At 36.5% G+C, this 21,580-nt stretch overlaps 5 protein-coding genes across 5 annotated transcripts; all 5 read right to left on the bottom strand.

Moving 5' to 3' along the window:
• Positions 1 to 177: 177 nt before the first annotated feature.
• Positions 178 to 3,877, bottom strand: LOC140886387 (FT-interacting protein 1). Its single transcript, XM_073292944.1, has one exon. It carries the CDS (start codon positions 2,691 to 2,693, stop codon positions 300 to 302), a length of 2,394 nt encoding a protein of 797 aa, XP_073149045.1. The 5' UTR covers positions 2,694 to 3,877; the 3' UTR covers positions 178 to 299.
• Positions 3,878 to 3,945: 68 nt separating this feature from the next.
• Positions 3,946 to 5,793, bottom strand: LOC140886388 (cytochrome P450 93A3-like). The gene is made up of 2 exons (XM_073292945.1): positions 4,701 to 5,793; positions 3,946 to 4,591 (listed from the first exon to the last, which is right to left on the bottom strand). Exons 1-2 carry the CDS (start codon positions 5,607 to 5,609, stop codon positions 3,950 to 3,952), a joined length of 1,551 nt encoding a protein of 516 aa, XP_073149046.1. The 5' UTR covers positions 5,610 to 5,793; the 3' UTR covers positions 3,946 to 3,949.
• Positions 5,794 to 9,666: 3,873 nt separating this feature from the next.
• On the bottom strand, positions 9,667 to 11,360 carry LOC140888515 (cytochrome P450 93A3-like). The gene is made up of 2 exons (XM_073296207.1): positions 10,437 to 11,360; positions 9,667 to 10,311 (listed from the first exon to the last, which is right to left on the bottom strand). Exons 1-2 carry the CDS (start codon positions 11,358 to 11,360, stop codon positions 9,667 to 9,669), a joined length of 1,569 nt encoding a protein of 522 aa, XP_073152308.1.
• A 1,722-nt stretch (positions 11,361 to 13,082) lies between these two features.
• Positions 13,083 to 15,484, bottom strand: LOC140892812 (protein POLYCHOME-like). Its single transcript, XM_073301814.1, has 3 exons — positions 15,332 to 15,484; positions 14,797 to 15,237; positions 13,083 to 13,767 (listed from the first exon to the last, which is right to left on the bottom strand). Exons 2-3 carry the CDS (start codon positions 15,223 to 15,225, stop codon positions 13,381 to 13,383), a joined length of 816 nt encoding a protein of 271 aa, XP_073157915.1. The 5' UTR covers positions 15,226 to 15,237; positions 15,332 to 15,484; the 3' UTR covers positions 13,083 to 13,380.
• Positions 15,485 to 18,862: 3,378 nt separating this feature from the next.
• LOC140888514 (receptor protein kinase-like protein ZAR1) lies at positions 18,863 to 21,579 on the bottom strand (the record flags this gene model as incomplete). Its single annotated transcript, XM_073296206.1, has 2 exons — positions 18,863 to 19,623; positions 20,874 to 21,579. Coding segments are annotated over 2 exons (1,323 nt in total), but the record flags the coding sequence as incomplete, so codon positions are not given.
• Between the last annotated feature and the right edge of the window lies 1 nt (position 21,580).

The raw sequence follows: 21,580 nt of genomic DNA, 5'->3' as shown, positions 1-21,580 counted from the left end.
TTTAAAAATTATATTTTGGTCATAAATGTTTAATTATCATATGTTTCTTTACAAAATAGAAAGATTATCACAAAATTTATGTATTTTGTGAGACCAGGTATAGTTTTCATAGTCCATTTCACATCGATATCCGAATAATACGTAAAATGAATGGAAATACTGTAAGGCCAACCAAAATGTAAATAACAGAAATCAAACGGACAAAGGGGAGTTCATGCAGACATGACTGCAAATGGAAGATAACAAATAAGGCAAATTAAAGATACATTATAAGATTCAGGCAAAGTTGAAAACTTTTTCTATAACATGCTATCAGCACGAGCGGGCAATCGCCTGAAAAAATTGCTGGGGACGGAGGGCATCTTGCTTCGAAATCTTGGGTGCCTGAGCACAAACAAGCCCCCCAACAGAATCACAATCTTGAATGGAGTTATATACAGGGCAACCGCCGCACAGAGACAGAAAACCACGAATATACTCGTCGCCCTCGGGTCCCTCCACCCCAGCAGCGCATGAAACCTTTCCCCCTGCGTGGCCATGTCTCCCACGACCGTCTGTATCCTCCCCGCCACGCTTCGGAGCCTGTCGTACCTCATCCGGACGATGTCTTGAGGTTTAGACGTGGGGAACGTGTCGAATTCCTCGTCTAGTTCATCTGGGTGCACTGCTTCTGCCCAAGAGATTTTGGTGTCCATGTGTGGTGGGTTTCTTGGTTTGTGTCTGAAGTTCCAGAGTCCGATCAGAAACATGTAGAGGAATGTTGTGGGGAGGATTAGTTCAGGGTAGCAGATGAGTATGCAGAAGAGGATGTGGACTAAAATGGTGGTGATTGGGTTCTTCCATTGGCAGACCTCGACAAGCCATTTGCTCATGGAGATGAGGCCCGAAAAGAGGGAGACGATTCGAAAGAAGTTGGCCTTGCTTCTGCGCATGCTCCACATATGAGAATCCACATCTAACATGTATTCGACCACTTCTTTTCTCAGCGGTGGCTCGGCTCTTCCGAGTCTTGACGCCACAATGTTCATGGCTTGATACCTTAAGCTGTCTAATTGGCTGACTGTGAAGGGATGCAGGTAGTGCATTTTGGGGAGTAATGGCCGGCTGTAAAGGTACACCATGTGTGCTAATGAGAGGCAAGTGAATCGAAACGCTATCTGGAGTTCGCCTGTTTTCTTTAAACCAGATGGTTGCAGCACAAGGAGTGGGTAAGAATGGGTGTAGATCCTATCAGTTTCTAAAGTGGAGAGCCGGATTCTTACTTTACCGATTCTTGAATCCCTTCCGGAACCACCGCCGGCTGCTGGTTTCTCGTTCCCTCCCAAGTGGCAGTTGTCAAAAACTCCGATTGTGATCACCGTGCTGGGGTCATACACCTCCCAAGTGTACTGCTCGTTCCATTTGGGGCTATTGCTATCGACTATGGTTCGAGTTCTTACCCACTTCTGCCCGTATTTAGCTACGCAGTAAGCATCTGTACTACCTCTTCCATCTCGGGTTTTCATCGGTAGAAGCCCTTGTGCACTCAAGAGCCCTACTTCAAGTATCCCAATTGGCTGTTTCCACAGTTGCCTAGCAGTTGGCCTTTGATCACTGATATACATAGTGGACTCATCTAGTACATGGTATCCACCTTCAAGACAGGCTCTCAAATGAACCCTTGTTGAAAATTTTAGCTCCTTTCTTCTATCTCCCTCCAAAACACCGAACCCAAACTTCTCAAGATCGAACCAACGAGAATGCACTGGCCGGTGATCCAAACGCCTCTCAAAGATAGTTAACGGCAAGCTTACCTTCCCAACAAGCTCATCTTTAGATGCACTCAGCTTATTCTCGATAGTGAGGAATAGTTGCTCTTCGAAAGGCTCCGCAGCAACAAAGATCAAATCTTCATTCCAAAACGGATTGGTGGTTCTGGTTGGGCAGAGCTTAGTCTTGAGTATCTGGTTCCCAACTTGAGCTTTAACAAACACCTGTGGGAGCTGGCTCTTGTCTTCTGATTCCACGTCCTGTGCCTCGATCACATTAACACGTAAGTACCACAGTTTAGGCGAGACATACACCTTTGATCTGACACTAAAGACGCCTTCTCCTTGCACTAACGCAGCATCCGAATGCCAGGATTCAGGAAAAGCTTCATCAGCTTGTGTCCCCATCCAAACTGCCACCATAACTTCCCCTTTCAACTTATTTTCGCCCCGACGATCTTCAAGGCGATACCATTGAGGGGCTAAAGGGCTATCTGGTGGAACTCTTGTGGGCACCTCATTCATATCAAACACAACTTTTCCAAGGTAATCATCCCTTGTTACCATCTCTCTGTCTCTAACAAACACTTCAAGAACAGAGGACTGAATCTTCTCTTTCGAGAATGCAAACACTTGATTCCACTCAGGATTAGTTTTCTTCTCAAATCTCTGAGTTTTACCCTTGTAGTTCCCTAGCTTCACCTCCACATAAGGATCACAGTTTCCTGTCACAGGGTTAGGAGGGAGGTCTCGAGCTTTCACCACGCGAACATATAGATAATACATTTGCTCCACAAGATCATACGTGCTCGGGACCCTGTCACTGCTAATCCACCCTCCACCACCTCGAACTCCTCCATGAGGCCACCGCTCGCCTAGCTGTGGCTTTGTTTCTTTTATCTTGTAGTCATCTTGCGGAGGGTTTGAAGGTGCACGAGTGTTCATCACGTAAATCAAATTTCTTAATGTTTTTTCGGTTCGGGAGAGCCAATTTTTCTAGCTCGAATTTGGTTTTTCGACCTTGGATTATTGGAACAATGGATAAAAACACGCATCAGCTTTAGCTAGACCACAAAAAACTTTACACAGGAAATCCTATTTTTACGTGCCAAGAATTCATCACCTTTTTGTAAATTTAAACTCTGGACTTCTTTCTCACTGCCTCTGTGTCACCAGCTAATCATATTCTTGATTTGCATGAAGTTTCATTGAACTTAAGGGTTGATTAAAGGACCAGGTAGTGTGAAATGATTAGAAAGGTATGAGCATTTTTGCTTTGTTTAAACGCATTTCTTCAAGGTGCCAACTTTACTTATGCTTATTAAAACCTCAAAAAATCTAGAATATTGGCAACAAAAGCTTCAAATATGCTGCAATTTATCAAAAGTAGTTATAATGGCCCATGCATGATGACAAAGGTTGTCTTTTGGACTTAAAAAACCCGTGGCATTCTGGCTTTTTTGAGATTCTTTGATTTGTTTATTGAAAATTTGAGGCTTATAATCAAACCCTTTATTGGAAATTCGACATCCTTATCATGTTGTAACACGCATTATTATCGCAATCGATACAAGTCCAAGTGAATATGATTTCTGAATCCGAAGCTTAGTCGGAGGTGAAGGAGATGCCGATGACTTGTGTGACTTGAAATTCGATTACTTCGCCATGAGTGAATTCAAAATAAGAAGATGGAAGGGTTTAAATTCCAAGAGATGACTAACTAAACTAAGCATGATGAAGCTTTAGAGAAGAGGTGATAACATGCATGATTCTTGGCAATAAAGATGCTTTTAGACTTTATTCCACTTTTATTTACTTCAGCTTTGAGGCGCAAATATTAATACTTTCTTCATCAAAAAGATTAAAAGCGATTCCATTTGTTTTACTTTAGAGAAAACACCATACCTTTCACATATGACATTCAATTCTAATCTATTGAGGAACTTATTCTCACACTTCCCACATCCGCCGGAAAGATGCTCTTAAATTCGAAGTTAAGTTGTCAAAAGAAAGAAAAATTATTTTATCCCATCTTGCATTTTAGAACCCATTTTTGTAACAAATATTTAAAGACTAAAATATTTAGGAAAGTTATTGTGATTTGACATGAAATTTAATTGTCAACCTTGAAAAGCAAGCCAGAATTATGTTTTCTTTGTAAGGAAACCATTCATATAATTATAAATGAACATTTTCAAAAGTCATGCAGATGAAACAGGAACAGGATGGAGCCTAGCCACAGGAAAGCAAACCAAAGGATTAGCCCTTGGCAGTGTTAATCCAATCCCTTCCTCCATGTCTACACTCCCATTTCCTCCCTCAACCTTCCACTCGAAACACTGAATCATGGCGGCTAAGGTTGTCTGAACGACCTGCAATGCCAATGAAGTTCCAGGGCATCCCCTTCGCCCGCTCCCGAATGGCAAAAGATGGTAGTTTTGTCCCCTCACATCCAGCTGCCCTTTCACACTTCCATCATCATTCAGGAATCGCTCAGGCCTGAATTCGAGTGTGTTTTCCCAGTGACTAGCATCCCTTCCAATCGCCCATACATTGACAAATAGTCTAGTTTTAGATGGGATGTGAAAATTTCCAATGGTGCAGTCTTTGTTCGACTCCCTGACAATTAATGGACCTGTGGGGTGGAGCCTTAGTGTTTCTTTGATGATGGCTTGGATGTATGGAAGGTTTGGGATATCGGATTCTTCAACGAGCTTGTTATGTCCTACGATGGTGTCGATTTCTTGAACTGCTTTTTGCATAATGTTTGGATGGTTGATTAGCTCTGATAATGCCCACTCCACTGTGATTGCTGATGTATCTGTTCCGGCAGCGAATATGTCCTGATACATGTACAAAAACAATGTATGTTTCTGTTAAAAATGACTTGAGTTTCTTTACAATAATACAAAACATGCTAGTAAAAAAAGATAATAAACCCATGTTTGTTACCAGGATAAAAGCCTTTATATTTTCCCTTGTTAGCTTGATTTCTGAGCTTTTATCTTCTGATATATCAAGTAAAATGTGAAGCAAATCCTTCACACTCCCCACTTGTTCCCCTTTTTGCTTCTCCGATCTTCTTGCTTCTTGATGTTCATCTATAATCTTCTCCATCAACTCATCAAACTTGTCGCGCACGTCTTTCAACCGCTTACCAAACCCCTGCAAGTCCAAGTTCTTGCAGAACCAAATATAATCTGATAGATTAAACTTTCCTGTAAGTTCAGCAGTTTCTTGAATCAGTTTCCTGACTTCCCCTGCTCCACTTTCGTCCCCCGAACACCTCTGGCTCATCATCATTCTAGATATCAAATTGTTTGTCATTCTGATAAGCTCCTTCCCAACATCAACAGAAGTACCAGACTCGGCCCTCTTCAAAAAAAGTTCAACAAGATGCCTCATTTCACTACGCCTAATCGGCATCATTAGGTCTAACGTCTGGCCTCCAAGAAGTTCAGACATGCACAGTTTCTTGATGAACTTCCAATAAGGTCCATAAGGAGCAAATGAGAAATCCTGAGAACCATAAGTCAAGTAATCCGTGGCAGCTGTTTGGGGTCGATCCGAGAAGGAGCCTTCGTGTGTTTTGAGAACTTCTCTTGCCATTTCCGGTGATGAAGCAACTAAACAAGGAACTGAGCCAAGGTATATGTGAATCAAGGGTCCATAACGCGACGCGAGTTTGGCTAGAGCTTGATGAGGTATTGGAGCTAACAGATGAAGGTGTCCGATGATCGGTAAGGCTAGAGGGCTCGGGGGAAGGCATTTAGATGATCGTTTCTTCAACATTGCTCGAATTAGTATCGTCGAAATAAGCCAAACGAGGAAAAGACCAATATATTCCCTGATTGAAGCCATGGATTTTGAGCCCAGAATTATGAGTATAACTTGATATACATCCTAGATTTTTATATATTAGGAGTGTGATGTACCATGAGTTTGAAAAATTCTTTAGCAGAATCAAGATGTTTATAGGTTGTTTTCATTCAACGTTCATTGATTGTTGGAGCCGGCAGTGTCTGAAAATGTTTAACATGTAGTTCCATTTCCCTGTATTGACAGTGAGTTTGGTATTTAATATATGGATTTAGGCTTAGTTTATTCAGCTTTCTTAACCAGTTGCTTCCATTATTCCTGGCATTTTGAATATTTTTTACATCGTTTGATCTGTTTGGTTTTTATTAGGGTAGTTCCAACGTCCAAGCAAAATTTGTTCGGTTTGACTTTGAATGTTTCAAACATAGAAAAATGAATTTTATGTAAACATAAAAACTTAATGGCAGCGTCTCATTGACTCATGAGTTAATTATACGACTCATAAAAAATATTATTTTTTTATATCAAAAATATTATTTTTATTATAAATATAGATCAAGTCGACACATCAGATATAGATCCGTAAAATTGTGTTACAAATATATGTTTTACACCGATTATATATCATATTGGATACTTTTGAAAATGATATATGATAGGATACATGGAGGATGGGACAAAAAAGGTATCCAAAATATAAAATAAAGGATAAAAATTCGGACATGATATCAACATGAAATTAAGAACAAAGGCAGGGGCCATTTTGCCATATATGCTCACTATATTTATTATTTCATAATAATCTTAAAATAATATGTTCAATAATAAACACTCAATATTTTAATATAATTAATAAATCATTCTAAAATTTCATTCGTGTTAAAATTTTCATTTAATAAATATTAAAATCATTTCATGTACTTTATGGTTAATAATATTTTTATGGTAATAAGTTCAAATAAGAAAGTTGACTTATCCGTAAAGTTGTCAAACGGATCGGGTCAACCTATGATGGGCTGGACCGGCCCACCAAAACTCATTGTTGGGTGAGTTGTAGCGGGTCGACTCATCATCTCCGTAGGTTGAAAATCCTCGACCCAATCCAAATCAAGGTGGGTTGCGGATTAGGCGAGCTGGCTCACGGGTTAACTAGTTATAATTAAAAATAAATAAATAAATAAAAATTATTATAATTAAATATAAATTCCATTTCATAAATACATATTAATCGAAACATATTTAAAAAAATTTAAATTATTGATTTCACATGTGTAAATTTTATATAAAGTAATTAATACAATATAAATTCACAACTTTCATTAAAAAAAATACATATATATCATATAAAAAAAATCCAGGCCGCAGGTTGGTGTGGAAAATCGAGTCGACCCGACGGGCCTAACCCAAATTGACGGCCTTACTTATCCGTGCTTGACTGCTTTCATGTAAGTCTGGAAAAAAAAAAACGAATTCGGAGTTTAACAAATTATTGGCTAATACTATACGCCCCAATTTATTATCGACAAACTAATAATAATAATAATAATAATAATAAGAAGAAGAAGAAGAAGAAGAAGAAACTTGTTAAAGGTCTGATGGTTTGTTCGACCCTACCCCATGGGTGGTCCATTCATGTGGAGCCCACGTCAATTGATGTGGGGCCCACATGAATTGGCCAATCACATGCCTACACGTACCCCATGGAGTAAAACTCATGGGGTAGGACCGAACAATCCAAGGTCTGATTGAAGTTAGGACTAGGACTAGGACTAGGAGGAGTACGATTAGTTCGATCATATCCCATGGGTATTACCCCATGGGGTAGGTGAAAGTATGTGATTGGTGCAAATCATGTGGGTCTCACATAATCATGTGGGTCCCACATAATTTGCACCAATCACAAAAGTCCACATCACCCATGGAGTAATACCCCATGGGTAGGACCGAATTATCCGAGAAGTACGAATAGTTTCTATCTACGAGTAAACAAAGGTTTAAAGAAATTTTAAGTTTTAATTTAATTTTATAAACTCTATTATGATTGAGAACTGATAACTCGATATATAATTGAGTTGCGAGATAGTTTCATGAAATCTATATTGTGAGACGGATCGATCCTATTCATATTTATATTAAAAAGTAATATTTGCATAAAAAGTAATTATTATGTCAGTTCGGATCGAATCGAAACTTCATCTCACAAAATTAATCGTGAGACTGCTTCACATGTTGTTATGATATAATGATTATTGGATCCATTTTAAAATCTAAATAAAGTGGGTTCTTGTATTTCATCATTTATATTCTTTACTAATGACCTCAAAATTGAATGGAGTCTAAAAAAAGAATTGGTCAATGTTGCCTGTCGGGTGGCTACCCGAAGGCAGATCGAATGGCCCTAAATCAATTCCATATCAATTGATTTGATTTGCAATTGATTTTGGACCTTTGATGTTTGCGGACGTCAGCAACTACCCTTCCCTAAAAAAAATTTGGAGTAACACTCCTGTGAGATGGTCTCATCCGTGAGACGGGTCAATCCTACCCATATTTATAATAATAAGTAATATTTTTGACATAAAATGTAATATTTTTTAATGGATAACTCATATAAGATTAACGTCTAAAAAAAATAACCCTTGAGACCGTCTCATAGGAGTTATTGTCAAAAAATTGAACGAAGTCCTTGATGACATATTGCTTGTCCAGCTACATTGTCCTAAATTGAGGACGATGCGACGAGCTCGAGATTAAATTGTAACAGATTATTCTTCACGTTATAAAAAATGAAAAGTCAATTTTGGAGTCAATCTGTCACAACTTATTATTATTATTATTATTATTATTATTATTATTATGAATTCTGAATTGTATATCGTCCATTATATCCTCAAATTATATGATATTCATTAAAATTTGATGATTTGAGTCCAATTTAAGCCCTAACTTCAACTCCGTAAGTGAACTTGAAATCAATTAAAGAGTGTTAGAGGGGTCCCGTCGTAGCTCCTCCGACGCTTTAGTCAAATACGCGAACGAATAAGAATAAAGAAGAGCTTGGACGCCCTCGAAATGAAATTGAATAATATGCAAATGAAGTGAGCAAACTCGTATTTATAGAAGGCAAGGTAAGGGTCTACGACACATTGTGGGGGACTAGCGCATTTCATTCAGGGCTCGCTCTCCCGAGACAACTCAATACACAAAGCCGAGCTTAACCTACCATAGGGCTCACCCTCATGAGTCATGAGGTGGGCGACCCCTCCTCCACTTCGTTTCTCTATACTCCCCACATCCAATTTCACCTCTATGTTCTATGTTGGCATAGGCTCTCGGCTCATCCTATGGACCCATATGGCAAGGGTTCAACTTGATGGGGCTCTCTATCACGCCATGGGAGCCAACATGCTTCTTCTTCAACACTAAATTACATGGGCCAACTCTATCCCTTAGAATGAGACTCGGACATTAAGTAGTCCTTAGTCCTTGGTTTAGGGCCTCCATTGGACTCAAGCATGCAATGAGCCCACTCATGGAGTATCATTATATATTTTAGTACACCGACGTATGTGTTGTGTGTTTGTACAATCTTTTTTCTGATTAATTTTATTTATATTCACATAGGGTAATATTTTAGCTGTAAAAAGTAATGAAGGGTAACACTGTAATTTGCATTAATCATATTCATATGAAGATCATACCATAATTTAAAAAATTAACGAGATACTGCAATTTGAAATGTTGAAATAAAAAAAAATAAAAGGAAAAAACAAAAATATAATATCTATCTAGGACAATTTAATTTATTATTAATTTGAGCATACAATGACATCAATGATTCGGTCTTGACTACTTTTAACTTATCAAATTGTCACTTAGAACAAATGAAAAATAACAATTCGGCAAACAAAGATGTAAAAAGTACATTGAAGATCCAAGATAATGAAAACATCGCTCACTAAAACAAGAGAAGATTTAAAGCAGGAGAATCTGAACAAGAATCAGGAAATTGCTCCATGATCAAACTTGAGAAAAGATAATTGTTGGTTCTAGGAATAAATGAATGATACTTCGTTGTTCATTTTTCTAGTTTCAAAAGTTACACAGATCCAAAAGGAATAGAGTGGAGCCTAGCCGCTGGAAAACAAACCAAAGGATTAGCCCTTTTCAGTACAAGTCCAACCCCTTCCTCCATATCCACAACCCCATTTCCTCCCTCATGAACCTTCCACTCGAAACACCGGATCATGGCTGCTAAGGTTGTCTGAACTACCTGCAATGCCAGTGAAGTTCCGGGACATCCCCTTCGCCCGCTCCCGAATGGCAGAAGATGGTAGATTTGTCCCCTCACATCCAGCTGCCCTTTTACGCTCCCATCATCATTCAAGAATCTCTCCGGCCTGAATTCGAGTGCGTTTTCCCAGTGACTAGCATCCCTGCCAATTGCCCAAACATTGACATATAGTCTAGTTTTCGAGGGGATGTGGTAATTTCCAATGGTGCAGTCTTTACTCGACACTCTACCGATCAATGGGCCCGCAGGGTGGAGCCTTAGTGTTTCTTTAACAATGGCTTGGATGTACGGCAGGTTCGAAATATCGGATTCTTCAACGAGCTTGTCGTGTCCTACAATTGTGTCGATTTCTTGAACTGCTTTGCGCATTATGTTTGGATGGTTGATTAGCTCCGATAGTGCCCACTCCATTGTGGTTGCTGTCGTATCCGTTCCAGCAACGAATATGTCCTGAAACAATATGCATGTACAAGAACAAGAACAACTTGTGGTTTGGTCAAAAATGTCTCAAATTAACCTTTGTTTGTAGGTATGCAGATAAAAAGAGACGCAATAAAATCATGCACGTTTATTACCAGGATAAAAGCCTTTATATTTTCCTTTGTTAGCTTGATTTCTGAGTTCTTATCTTCTGAAATATCAAGTAAAATGTGGAGCAAATCCTTCACATGACTCCCCACTTCTTCCCCTGTTCCTGTTAGCTTCACTGATCTTCTTGCATTTTGATGTTCTTCTATTATCTTCTCCATAAACTCATCAAACTTGTCGCGGACGTCTTTCAAACGCTTACCAAATCCCTGTAAGTCCAAGTTCTTGCAGAACCAAATATAATCCGATACATTTACCTTCCCTACAAGCTCAGCAGTTTCCCGAATAAGTTTCCTAGCTTCCCCTGCGGCGCTTTCGTCCCCGGAACACGTTTGACTCATCATCATTCTAGATATCACATTGTTTGTCATTCTGATAAGCTCCTTCCCAACATCAACAGGCGTACCAGACTCGGCACTCTTCAATAAAAGTTCAACAAGATGCCTCATTTCACTACGCCTAATCGGCATCATGAAGTCTAATGTCTGGCCACCGAGAAGTTCTGACATGCAGAGTTTCTTGATGAACTTCCAATAAGGTCCATGAGGAGCAAATGTGAAATCTTGAGAACCATAAGTTACGTAATCTGAGGCAACTGTTTGGGGTCGATCCGAGAAGGAGCTTTCGTGTGTTTTGAGAACTTCTTTCGCCATTTCTTGTGATGAAACAACTATACACGGTACGTAGCCAAGGTATATGTGAAACAAAGGTCCATATCGTGACGCGAGTTTGGCTAGAGCTTGGTGAGGTATTGGAGCTAAGAGATGGAGGTGTCGGATGATCGGCAGGGCTAGAGGGCTTGGAGGAAGGCGGCGTTTAGAAGATCGTTTGTTCTTGAATATAGCTCGAATCAGTATTGTCGAAATGAGACAGATGAGGAAAAGACCTGTGTATTGCTGGATTTTGGTCATGGTTTTTGAAGTCTGAATTTTGAGTATAGTTTCATATATGTCACAGATTCTTATAATATGGCAATGCTTGAAACTGTCATATGTATAGTAGTTCCCTCTCCTTGTGATGAGGGATGAGTTATACTAGCAATCAAATAATATAAAATTTTGATTTACCTGATAATTGTTTTTTTATAAAACAATCGAAACGTGACACTTAAGCTATTGTACGGCTTAAAACATTTAATTTGCATCGTCATCATCAATTATAAGTTTTTATATAACGACAAACATTTGATTGGATCAATTGATTACAACTAATGCATGCCTTGATACATATTTTATAGTGATACAAAAAAATTTATTGGCCAGTTGAAAAAACAAATGAGAATAACACTCTCAAATGAAGAAGCAGGAAAGGAATATTGCTTGTGAAACAATCTTACCACGAACAAATCTTCAAAGTTTAATTTACAACAAAGAGCCAAGAAGTCCTATGAAAAATATTATTTTGCTACGTGTTTACTAATATCATGATGTAAAATCATGTGTTTCAATCCAAAACTTAGTTTCACCTTATTAATATCACTTGTTTTACAATTTCAACTCTCAAATCTTTTTGGGTCAAAAATAGGTATTTCGTTGAAATTGAAGTGTAAATGTTATCGATTTTAGATATCAATAAATATTAATTGGGTTATTTATGTTATATGTAAGACAGCACAACAAACATACACTTAGCTAATGTTGAATTCATGTGATCATGAATTTTAGGTACCAACCGAATAAAATTTGGTATTTAATCATTTTCGGGTATGAAATGTGACATTTGTTGGACCAATGTAGGTATGAAATTAAAAGAACAATTTTGTGCACAAGTATTTTGTAGTACTTAAATTAGGTTACACTATGTAGTCAAATTAAAACACAGATTTACAAATTAACTTTACCAGCCGACTCAAATCGAGGAGTATGCGAACTATAATTTTCGAGTTTTTATTTACAGGGAGTTTAAATGGAAAAATTTATCGATTAAAATTATAGTTTTATATGAATTATCAATTAAAATCCGGGTAACACAACTTAGAAGAATATATGTATAACAAAAACTCGGTTATGCCTTTGTACATGAATGATGCATGGTACCTAGACAATAGAATTTAACTAGAAATTTAACTGATTCTTTGTTACTGAAAATGAGAGATCAAATTAAATAGTTGGTTTCATACAATCCTCGAGCTCTTACCCAAAGGTTAATCAATGCCTATTAAAAGACCACATAATTTTTCATGTAATGCAACACATGATACACGTAAAATACACATAACCTATTTACCTCGATTGGATCGACACCCTCCCAGTTATCGACCTAAAAAAAGAAAGAAAAAGAAAGGATAACAAACCAAAACATGAGCTTGCTGCAAAAAACACTTCACCTTTAACATCAAACTTTCAAGTTTCAGCATCTTCAAGTTTCCAAGTAGTACTTGTACTAGGTCATTTGAACCTTAACCGTCGACCTCTACACGTCTGCCAAATCCACAGGTTCAAGAAAAAACAGTGGGGAAATAATATTGCAGAAATATTCTAAACCACCAGAACACATCAGAAATTTGAGTGCCTTAGTTATATATGTTTCAGAATCAAAATCATGTTCCTAAACTAAAGCAGAAGCAAATGACATCATTAGTTATCCTAAAATAACAGTGTCATAAATCGTCATCGATTCATGTCTTTCTTATTTTCACCAAAACTATAACCTAGATGTCAGCATGAAAGCAGTTTGTATTACATTGGAGAGAAGCTATGTTCAAATCAATACAGAGAGTTTGATCCTCGGAAAAAAAACAAAAGAAGGAATGAGTAATACAAGTAGGAGTCTATCATCAAGTGATGATCAATACAACAGAGAAGTGGATCATCAAGAGATGATCATCCATACCACGCGTGCCAGTAGTTCAGAGTCCTTTGACATCTCCAAAACACCACCCGGTCTCAACCTTGATTGAGGTTACAAAGAATAATAATTGAATAGTCGAGATCACCGCATTGACATCAACGTCCGAACTCTTTTTTCCCTTTCAACCTTTTTGGCAGTAGGTGTCCTCTTCAGCTTACGAAGCTCATCCATGACCACTTTCTCTACGTTGTCGATGCTGTTTAGAAGCTTTCTCTGTGGGGTTAAGCAAGTTGTTTCTTCAGCACTCTGTCTTGTGATATCAAGCAATATCTTTGGCACTTTACCAATAGTTGGTGGGCCGTGCTTAATTCCAATTGTTGGGTGTGGAGATGCCATAGAAATATCGTGCTCGAGTTGAGCACCTGATGCAGACACAGAAGGATCATGAACTGTCTGGTCCTGGAGTATAGGACTCTCAGTTAATAGGCCTTCACCTTCTCCCCGACGCGCTCTTATTCTCTCTATTGCCTAAGGAAAGAATCATTTTGACGTAAAAGTAAACACATTGAAAGAGAATAAGTATTTGATAATCGTTACCTGCTCAAGTGAACCTCACCATGAAGTCAAAGACTCAAAATCTATCCAACCTCTATCAAGCCAACAAGTGTATTAATTAAGGTAAAATTCATAAGGATGGATATTTGAACACATACCATAATTAAACACATGATTATCAAAGGATGATATTGATTCAGTGAAACATGGATTGTCAGGCTTTCAGAATAGTTTAGTGAATGGCACAACAGCAACTCAACCGTGAAAGTTTTGAAACTTGGTATTATTATTTATTTCCAGAAGTAAACAAACTTATAGCTCAAATCAATAAATATTTAATTTATGAATATGGTGAAAGCATTGACCTGCAACTGAACAAATACAAAATAAGATTTAAGACCAGGATAAATATACTTAAAGAAAGATGATACGCTGTCACAGAACAAAAATTCTATGGACATAGCTCAACAGGGTTTAACACAATCAGCTGGAAAAACAAAAACAAAAACAAACAAACATAATATGCCAACAAACTGTAGACAACAAACATTTCTTCCTATGATGAAACAGAGTCTTGTTCATAATTCCAAACCCTGAGAAAATTATTCATAAGCAGTCCCAGGCAAGAGTTAAAGTAATGTCTGAATCACATCAGCTTAATATTGTTTAAAATCAATCCTACTAATGCATTAATCGAATTATTGGACAGATTATGCACAAATACATAAAAGAGTGTATTCAAGAATTTAATATCGTGGGATGTTTCTGCATTAAAACATAGTCAAAACTAACACTCTACCAAAATTTTGCACCACTTGTCGCAAAACACGAGAAACAACGGTTAAAAGTTTAACTCGGAGATTAGATTTCGAGACTCAAAACACTAGATCGGTGTTGCATCCAAAAGCCCCCAAAATCCAAGTTAATTAACCACTTCTTCTCTCAAAATACATAATCACAAGATAAATTCATTTCCAAGTAAGAAGGGAATTTGTTTATTACCCTCGCTACAGCAGTGATGTCACGAAGAGGTCTTCTTGGATACCAAGCGGGCAAAACGCTACTTCCACGGCCACGGTAACCGCCTCGACCACGGCCATTGCCAATCATGGGAGACAAATTTTCACGCCCAAATACTGATGCAGGTGACCGTAAAAAATAACCGCCTCGCCCGATTCTTGGACTTCCAAAACTTCCCCTCCCACGGCCAACACCACCACCAGAAGCCTCCGCCATTGTCCCCGTCATTCCCGTACCTCGCCATCTAAACGGAGTTTCAGCGCGCTGCTCCTCGTCAGCATCATCTTGTATAACAAATATCAGCGATTCAGCTCTCGCACTGCTTCGATTGCTAGTGTTCGAGTTCCTTCTTCTGCTGTAAGTCGCCACTACGTCGTCTTCCCTCGATAACCGATCTCTTGCCTCCGGCATTGTATCAACAACCTTCAAACACCATTAAACGTTATCATGCTCAAAAAACCACATCAATACCATGCAAAAAATATCCAAACACAAAAAATTTGAAGTTTCTTGATACCTAAGACGATTATTCTGTGGGTTTTCTTTACGGACTTGAGTGGAATCGAAGGTGCTGATTAAGAATAACAATGGAGGTGGGTCTGGCGTGGTGTGCGTGGATTTGTAGGGCGATCAGTGAGGGAAAAGGAGAAGAGAAACTGAAAACGGTGGAGCGAGAATGGTGAAATTGGCAAATTTTCAAAATGAAATTTGGGCGGTATATACTGCACTTGCTGAAACGTCAGCTCTAGGGTCTGTTTGGATTGGAATCACTCTATTATTTCAAAATTTCTTAATCTATTTTCTTTTGTTTCAAAATTTCAAAATTTCTTCATCTATTTTCTTTTGTTTATTTTCTTGTCCGAGAGATGAATGATTTTTATTTTTATAAAATAAATTAACATTTATTTGGAAAAGATCTTATTCTTTATTTTACATCTTCAAATATAATTATTTCTGTTTTATTATATACGGAAAAGAAAAATGTTTTTAAATATCAAAATACGAATTTATGTGTGTGATTGTCATATTTTTTGGTTATTTAGATTTTAGAAAAGTTTCTTTTGAGAAAATAAGGGTAGGTCTCGGTAAGACATTTTCATCTATATTTATGTTTGAGATAAATTGACTCGATCCATATATAGACCGAAAAATAATATTTTTGACATGTGTTGGGTCGAGTATAAGATTTATCTCATAAAATTAACTAATGTGAAATTTTGTGCATTTTTTTCATTACAATTTTCTAAATTTATGTTTTTCTTTCAGTTTTATATTCTACCAAATGCATCGTTGTTGTTGAAGTAATTAGGGCATGATTGTTACATTAGAATGGAATAAGGAATGAATGGAATCAATTTTGAAATAATATAAATGAAATTACACTTTTATTTCATTCCAATGATTGGTATCGAAAAAAATGAAATGAAATTATTTTAATAATAAAATATTTTAAAAAAATAATAATTACTACTCATATGTGTTGTTGTTGTTGTTATTATTATTATTATTATTATTATTATTATTATTACTATTAAATAAATTAATAATATTATAAAAGTATTCTATTTAATTTAATTTAACTTATATATTAATATGAATAATTTTTAAAATATTTTTTAAAACAATAAAAATAAATAATTATTATTATAATAAAAATAATATAATAATTATTATTTTATTAATATTAGTCATAAAAATAATAATAAATAATATAATTTATTTTTATCATAATGATAATAAATAAATAATTTTTTAATTAATATTTTATAAATAATAATAATAGATAAATAAATAAATCATAATACTAATAAATATTTATACATGATAATAATTATTATACATAATACTAAAATAATTATATAATAATTTGTTGTTTTATATATAATATTAATTATTATTATTATTGTTATTGTTATTATTATTATTATTATTATTATTATTATTATTATTATTATTATTATTAGATTTTTAGAAATAAAATAAATATAGAAAAAAAATATTTTACAAAAATAAAAAGGAGAGTGGGAATGTACATTTCATTCTCATCTCATTATTTCATACCAATTATGAACTTAGTTTCATATGTTAGGCAAAACATATATTTCAGTACTATTGAGAATTTATAAACAGAAACAAGGATAAGCCCATCAAAATGAATGGGCCCTAACCGCATCTGGATCGAATTTGAATGGGTCGGGGGGCCATAGCTATTGTTCGTATGTGAACAAAAGATCTGCAAATACTTTCACTAGTTTATAATATTTTTTTAAAAAAAATCATCTAAGGTTAATTTCGAATTATTTTCAGTATTTCAATTCTCTTTTTTTTTTTGAGTAGAGTATTTCAATTATCATTTATCATCCTTTTTCAGTATACAAATATTTAATTCCATTCAAAATGAAATAATTAAATTTCATGTCGTTTACGATTTACCTAACTTTGCTTTTCTATGGTCTCCATTCTTTAGTTCACAATCCGAAAAGGAATACGATTGAGTTTCAAATTGCGACCCACCCCCTTCATTTTATTATTACTAGTAAACATGGCACACGCATGTATGTGCAACGAAAAATTTTTAGTTACGATCACTTTATTATTTTATTTTTCTGATTTTTTTTGTACTTTTGCTTAACATGTTACTGAAAAAAAAAATCAGATGAAAAAAGAAATGTAGAAGCCAAATGAAAAATATGATAAAAATTGAAAAGTCGTGAGATGATTGAAGTTAATGTATTATAAAAAATAAGTTTTTTTTTTATTTTATGTGAAAGTGAAGTTAGTGGGAGGTTTTTTAGTGGGGATTGTGGGTAGGAAGGGTAATTATTATGAAATTATAGAATAATATAAGAAGGGAAGGAGGGGCAAAAATGGAAGAAAAGATGGTGTCCACATGAGCGGTTTCTCTAGGTGCCTCAAATATTATAATATAGTATAGATAATATAGTATAGATAGTATAGATTATTATACAATAGCGCAGAGATTTTTGTTTTTGTTTTAAAACAATATTTTATCTTAAATTTTACCTTTTACATGATAAAAAAAAATGTGTCAACTACCCAACTCTCTCGTTACCAATATTTATTTTTATTTTTTTTGTGACGTGGGAACCCGCAGCCGCTATTTTTGGTGTGCACTGGGTAAACCCGACAAGTCTTGTGTGGCAGGCTAGTCCAAAAAGGTGTTGGTAGGGGGAATCAAACTTCTGGCCTCTGACCAAAAATTAACCTACTTCACTAACTTAGACACCCCCTTAGGGTCTCTAGTTACATATATTTAGATTTTATGCATAGTGGTTCTCTAAATTTTGAGAATTAATTCATTACATAAACAATAAAAAAAAAAGGTATTTTATGAAAATGTGTTGATCTGATACATATCACCAATGAAAAGTAATATTTTTGAAAAAACATAATATTTTTTTATTAGTCGAATAGGATCAGATATATATATATATATATATATATATATATAAATTACTTCGTGAGATCGTCTTCGTGAAGTGAAAAATAAATATCTAAATTTAGTAAATTAGTTTTTTTACACTCTAATTTTTTTAGTTTGGATATAATTTACTAAAATATTTTACTTTCTTTTAATTTAGAATTAAGATTTGATTATTTTAGTATATCATTGATCAAACACGTATTTATGCTATCATATAAAAGTTGCACTCCTTGTATCATACCAAAAAGTTGCACTCCTTATATCATATCAAAATTTCATGTCATTATAACCTAGAGTTAACCAAAATTTATTCTCATTTTAACCCTAGATGTAACTCGGTATTCTTTTAAGTTATTCTTATTTTTCTCTTGCATCCCCTTATCATTTTCCATCCATCTTCTTTCAAATTTCATCATTTATCAAATTTTATTAAATTATCCATAAAATATTTTCGATTTCTTCCTACTTTATCTCAAAATCCACATGTAGTTATAAATTTTTCGGGGAAAAAATGTTTTTTTAAGGTAATTAAATTATGTATTTGAACACTCGATTTTTTTTTTCAAATAAGTGAAAACAACTGCTACCTGCTACGGTGACAAGCGGCAATAATATCCGGGCGTTCCTTAACTAACTCATATCAGATAGCAACACCGGAAATACAATCGTATGAAAGTTGGTACCACAAAAGCTAGTACAACACAGCATTTTCCAAGACAAACAACACATCTTTACAACATTCTAACTTCACTTTTCATTCAATTTGATGCAGTCCAGATTGTCACAAACCGTCCTCATCCTAGGCCGCAACTCCGGGTCCAGTTCCGTACAATTTAACGCAACATGAAACGTCGCAACCACCTGTTTTTTAGCATACACCTCGTGCAGAAGAGCGGGATCGATAATTTCAGATAACGGCCTTTCCTCGCGAAACACTTTCCTAACTTGACTCTCGAGTCCCTTGCCATCATCATCAGGCCCACCGTCCGGTAGTCGACCAGTGAGAATCTCTAAAAGCACGACACCAAAGGAATAGACGTCGCTTTTTTGGGTCAACTTGCTGCTTGGAGCTCGAGATTCTGGTGCTGTGTACATGATAGCTGGTAGAGTACTACTGGAACTTTTAGGTGTTATGGAATTAGCATTGGAAGATCTTGGATTGGTTGGAACGAGACGAGATAGACCAAACCCGGAAATATATGGTTTCAAGTCATCATCAAGTAGGACTTTTGATGATTTTATGCTCCCGTGGACGTACTTTCTTGGACTGCACTCGTGAATGTGCATCAGACCCCTTGCGGTTTCTCGAATGATCTTCAGTCTTGCTGCCCACAACAATGGAGGAGATGTGAAGGCAGGTCCTCCTGCAGCAACATTCAAAATTATTTATTTTTCATCGACAACTTCTGATGTGTGGATTAATCTATACACCGAAAACGTAACAAGATAACAAGGTTTTCTTCATATACATGCATCTGGAATATATATAACACCCTCAAGAAACAGTGTCAGAAAGAAAACCACCGAAAATGCCAGTTTTTTGAGCAATTTGCCCAAATTTTATAAAAATGAAGCCACTGCTTAACATTTAGTCAAGTCACACGCGCACGTACGTAGTGTAGCTCATAAAGATTTATATCATGGGACAAGCCTTGAAACGACCATATTCGATGTTTTAAGAACATTTCCGACCACATATTATATACCTCAGGTCGAATACCAAATGGACACAATATTTCTGTTCAAAGATAAACATTGATTCCTGTTTCTTACCTATCACAGTTTGGATTCTCTGTCAATGTTAATTGTGCCTGAATATTCATTAAAATGTGATGGTGACACTATTCATTATCCATTCTCCCAAGGCCAGAACAGATCCATACTCAAATCCTCACATTCAAATTGCCACCTACCCGTTCCACACCTATTATGTAATGCCTTTCGTTCTCAGAGTTTATACCTTGTCATAACAGCCAGCACATGCCGAAATTTTAGCACATGAAATCCAATGATTTCGAAATAGACGACTCTAACATTACATGTGCCCTGAGTATTATAACAAGCAGACGCTCTCCTTCTAATTGATCATGAGAAACCAACTTTTAAATATCCTATATCAGCTCCACAAATGGTTGAGTTTTACACAAGTTCGAGCAACTCTTCCACGGAATAAATTAGTCTTTCAGATTCCGGCCCTCCTTTTAGAGTTATGGCCTCATGTTGGTCTTGAGTGTTACGAACTAAAGATTCCCTCATATCAATCCGTAAACTGACAATCTAATACCTCCTATTAAAAGCCTAGAAGAAATACACACACTTCTTCCTTACATAAGCTTCTGTATTGGACGAGTTGATTAATTCATGTAATATAGTCTCCGAAAGCTGAGGAAAACTACCCCCAAGGAAGGTGATCCAACAAGAATCAATTCATAATGTGAGCTGATTCATACCAGTTGAAGACTTCACGAAAAGTTCAATCACTAAGCAGCAAACAAGAATTCTCCAATGCACAAGCATATATACAATCCATAACATAACAATCAAATCTAACTGCAGTTAATGATTCTATTAGAATAGACTCAGCGGATGATCAGGAACTAAAAAAATTCCATACCATGAAGTGCATTGTGCAAGCTTCCGTTCCGAATGAATTCGGAAACCAGCAATTTTTCATCGCTGGCATAATAATAGGCCTTTAGTTTCACAATGTTTGGATGCTCAACTCTACCAATGGCCTCCGCCTCTGCCTCGAACTCCTTAAACTTCAAGGGCTGATGATCACCCTCGCTCAGCCGCCTCACCGCCACCACCGCCTGGCCGCAACCGCCCTTCCCACCACCACCAACCACCACCTTGTACACTATGCCACTCCTACTTTTGCCTACAACATAAGCTGATGCCCTTAACAAATCCTCTAATTCTAACCCAAACCCCTCATCAACAAGAACGAATTTACCCTTTTGGTCCTCCTCTTTTCTCTCCCTTTTCTCCATCCCCAGTTCCTCCAGGCACAAGTTTTCTTTTCCCATTTTACTCTCCCCAATCTTCCGTTTCTTTCTAATCACATACACTGAAACAAGCACTACACCAACCACGAAGGTAACCCCCGCAATCACAGAAATCAACACGGACCCGCCTTTAATCTTTCGATTTTCTGCAAACCCATTTGAGGAAACCCCTCCATCTAGAGGTTTTTGTGGGTTGTTGAAGAATCTTGGGTTCTGAGCTTCTGGCTCTGAGCATGGAGTGTCTAATGGAAACCCACAAAGACAAGGGTTCCCTGAAAACGCTGTTGGACCCTGGTTCAAAAGTGAACCCACC

This window comes from Henckelia pumila, chromosome 3, assembly GCF_033568475.1.
Source record: "Henckelia pumila isolate YLH828 chromosome 3, ASM3356847v2, whole genome shotgun sequence".
Taxonomy (NCBI): Eukaryota; Viridiplantae; Streptophyta; class Magnoliopsida; order Lamiales; family Gesneriaceae; genus Henckelia; species Henckelia pumila.
This window is presented reverse-complemented; position numbering and strand designations above follow the sequence as displayed.

Coding starts and splice junctions, on each gene's coding strand:
- LOC140886387 (XM_073292944.1), bottom strand. CDS start 2,693: ATGAACACTCGTGCACCTTCAAACCCTCCGCAAGATGACTACAAGATA.
- LOC140886388 (XM_073292945.1), bottom strand. CDS start 5,609: ATGGCTTCAATCAGGGAATATATTGGTCTTTTCCTCGTTTGGCTTATT. Junction 4,592..4,700: donor ATATAAAGGCTTTTATCCTG/GTAACAAACATG, acceptor TACATGTATCAG/GACATATTCGCTGCCGGAAC.
- LOC140888515 (XM_073296207.1), bottom strand. CDS start 11,360: ATGACCAAAATCCAGCAATACACAGGTCTTTTCCTCATCTGTCTCATT. Junction 10,312..10,436: donor ATATAAAGGCTTTTATCCTG/GTAATAAACGTG, acceptor ATATTGTTTCAG/GACATATTCGTTGCTGGAAC.
- LOC140892812 (XM_073301814.1), bottom strand. CDS start 15,225: ATGCCGGAGGCAAGAGATCGGTTATCGAGGGAAGACGACGTAGTGGCG. Junction 13,768..14,796: donor ACATCACTGCTGTAGCGAGG/GTAATAAACAAA, acceptor TTCTTTCCTTAG/GCAATAGAGAGAATAAGAGC.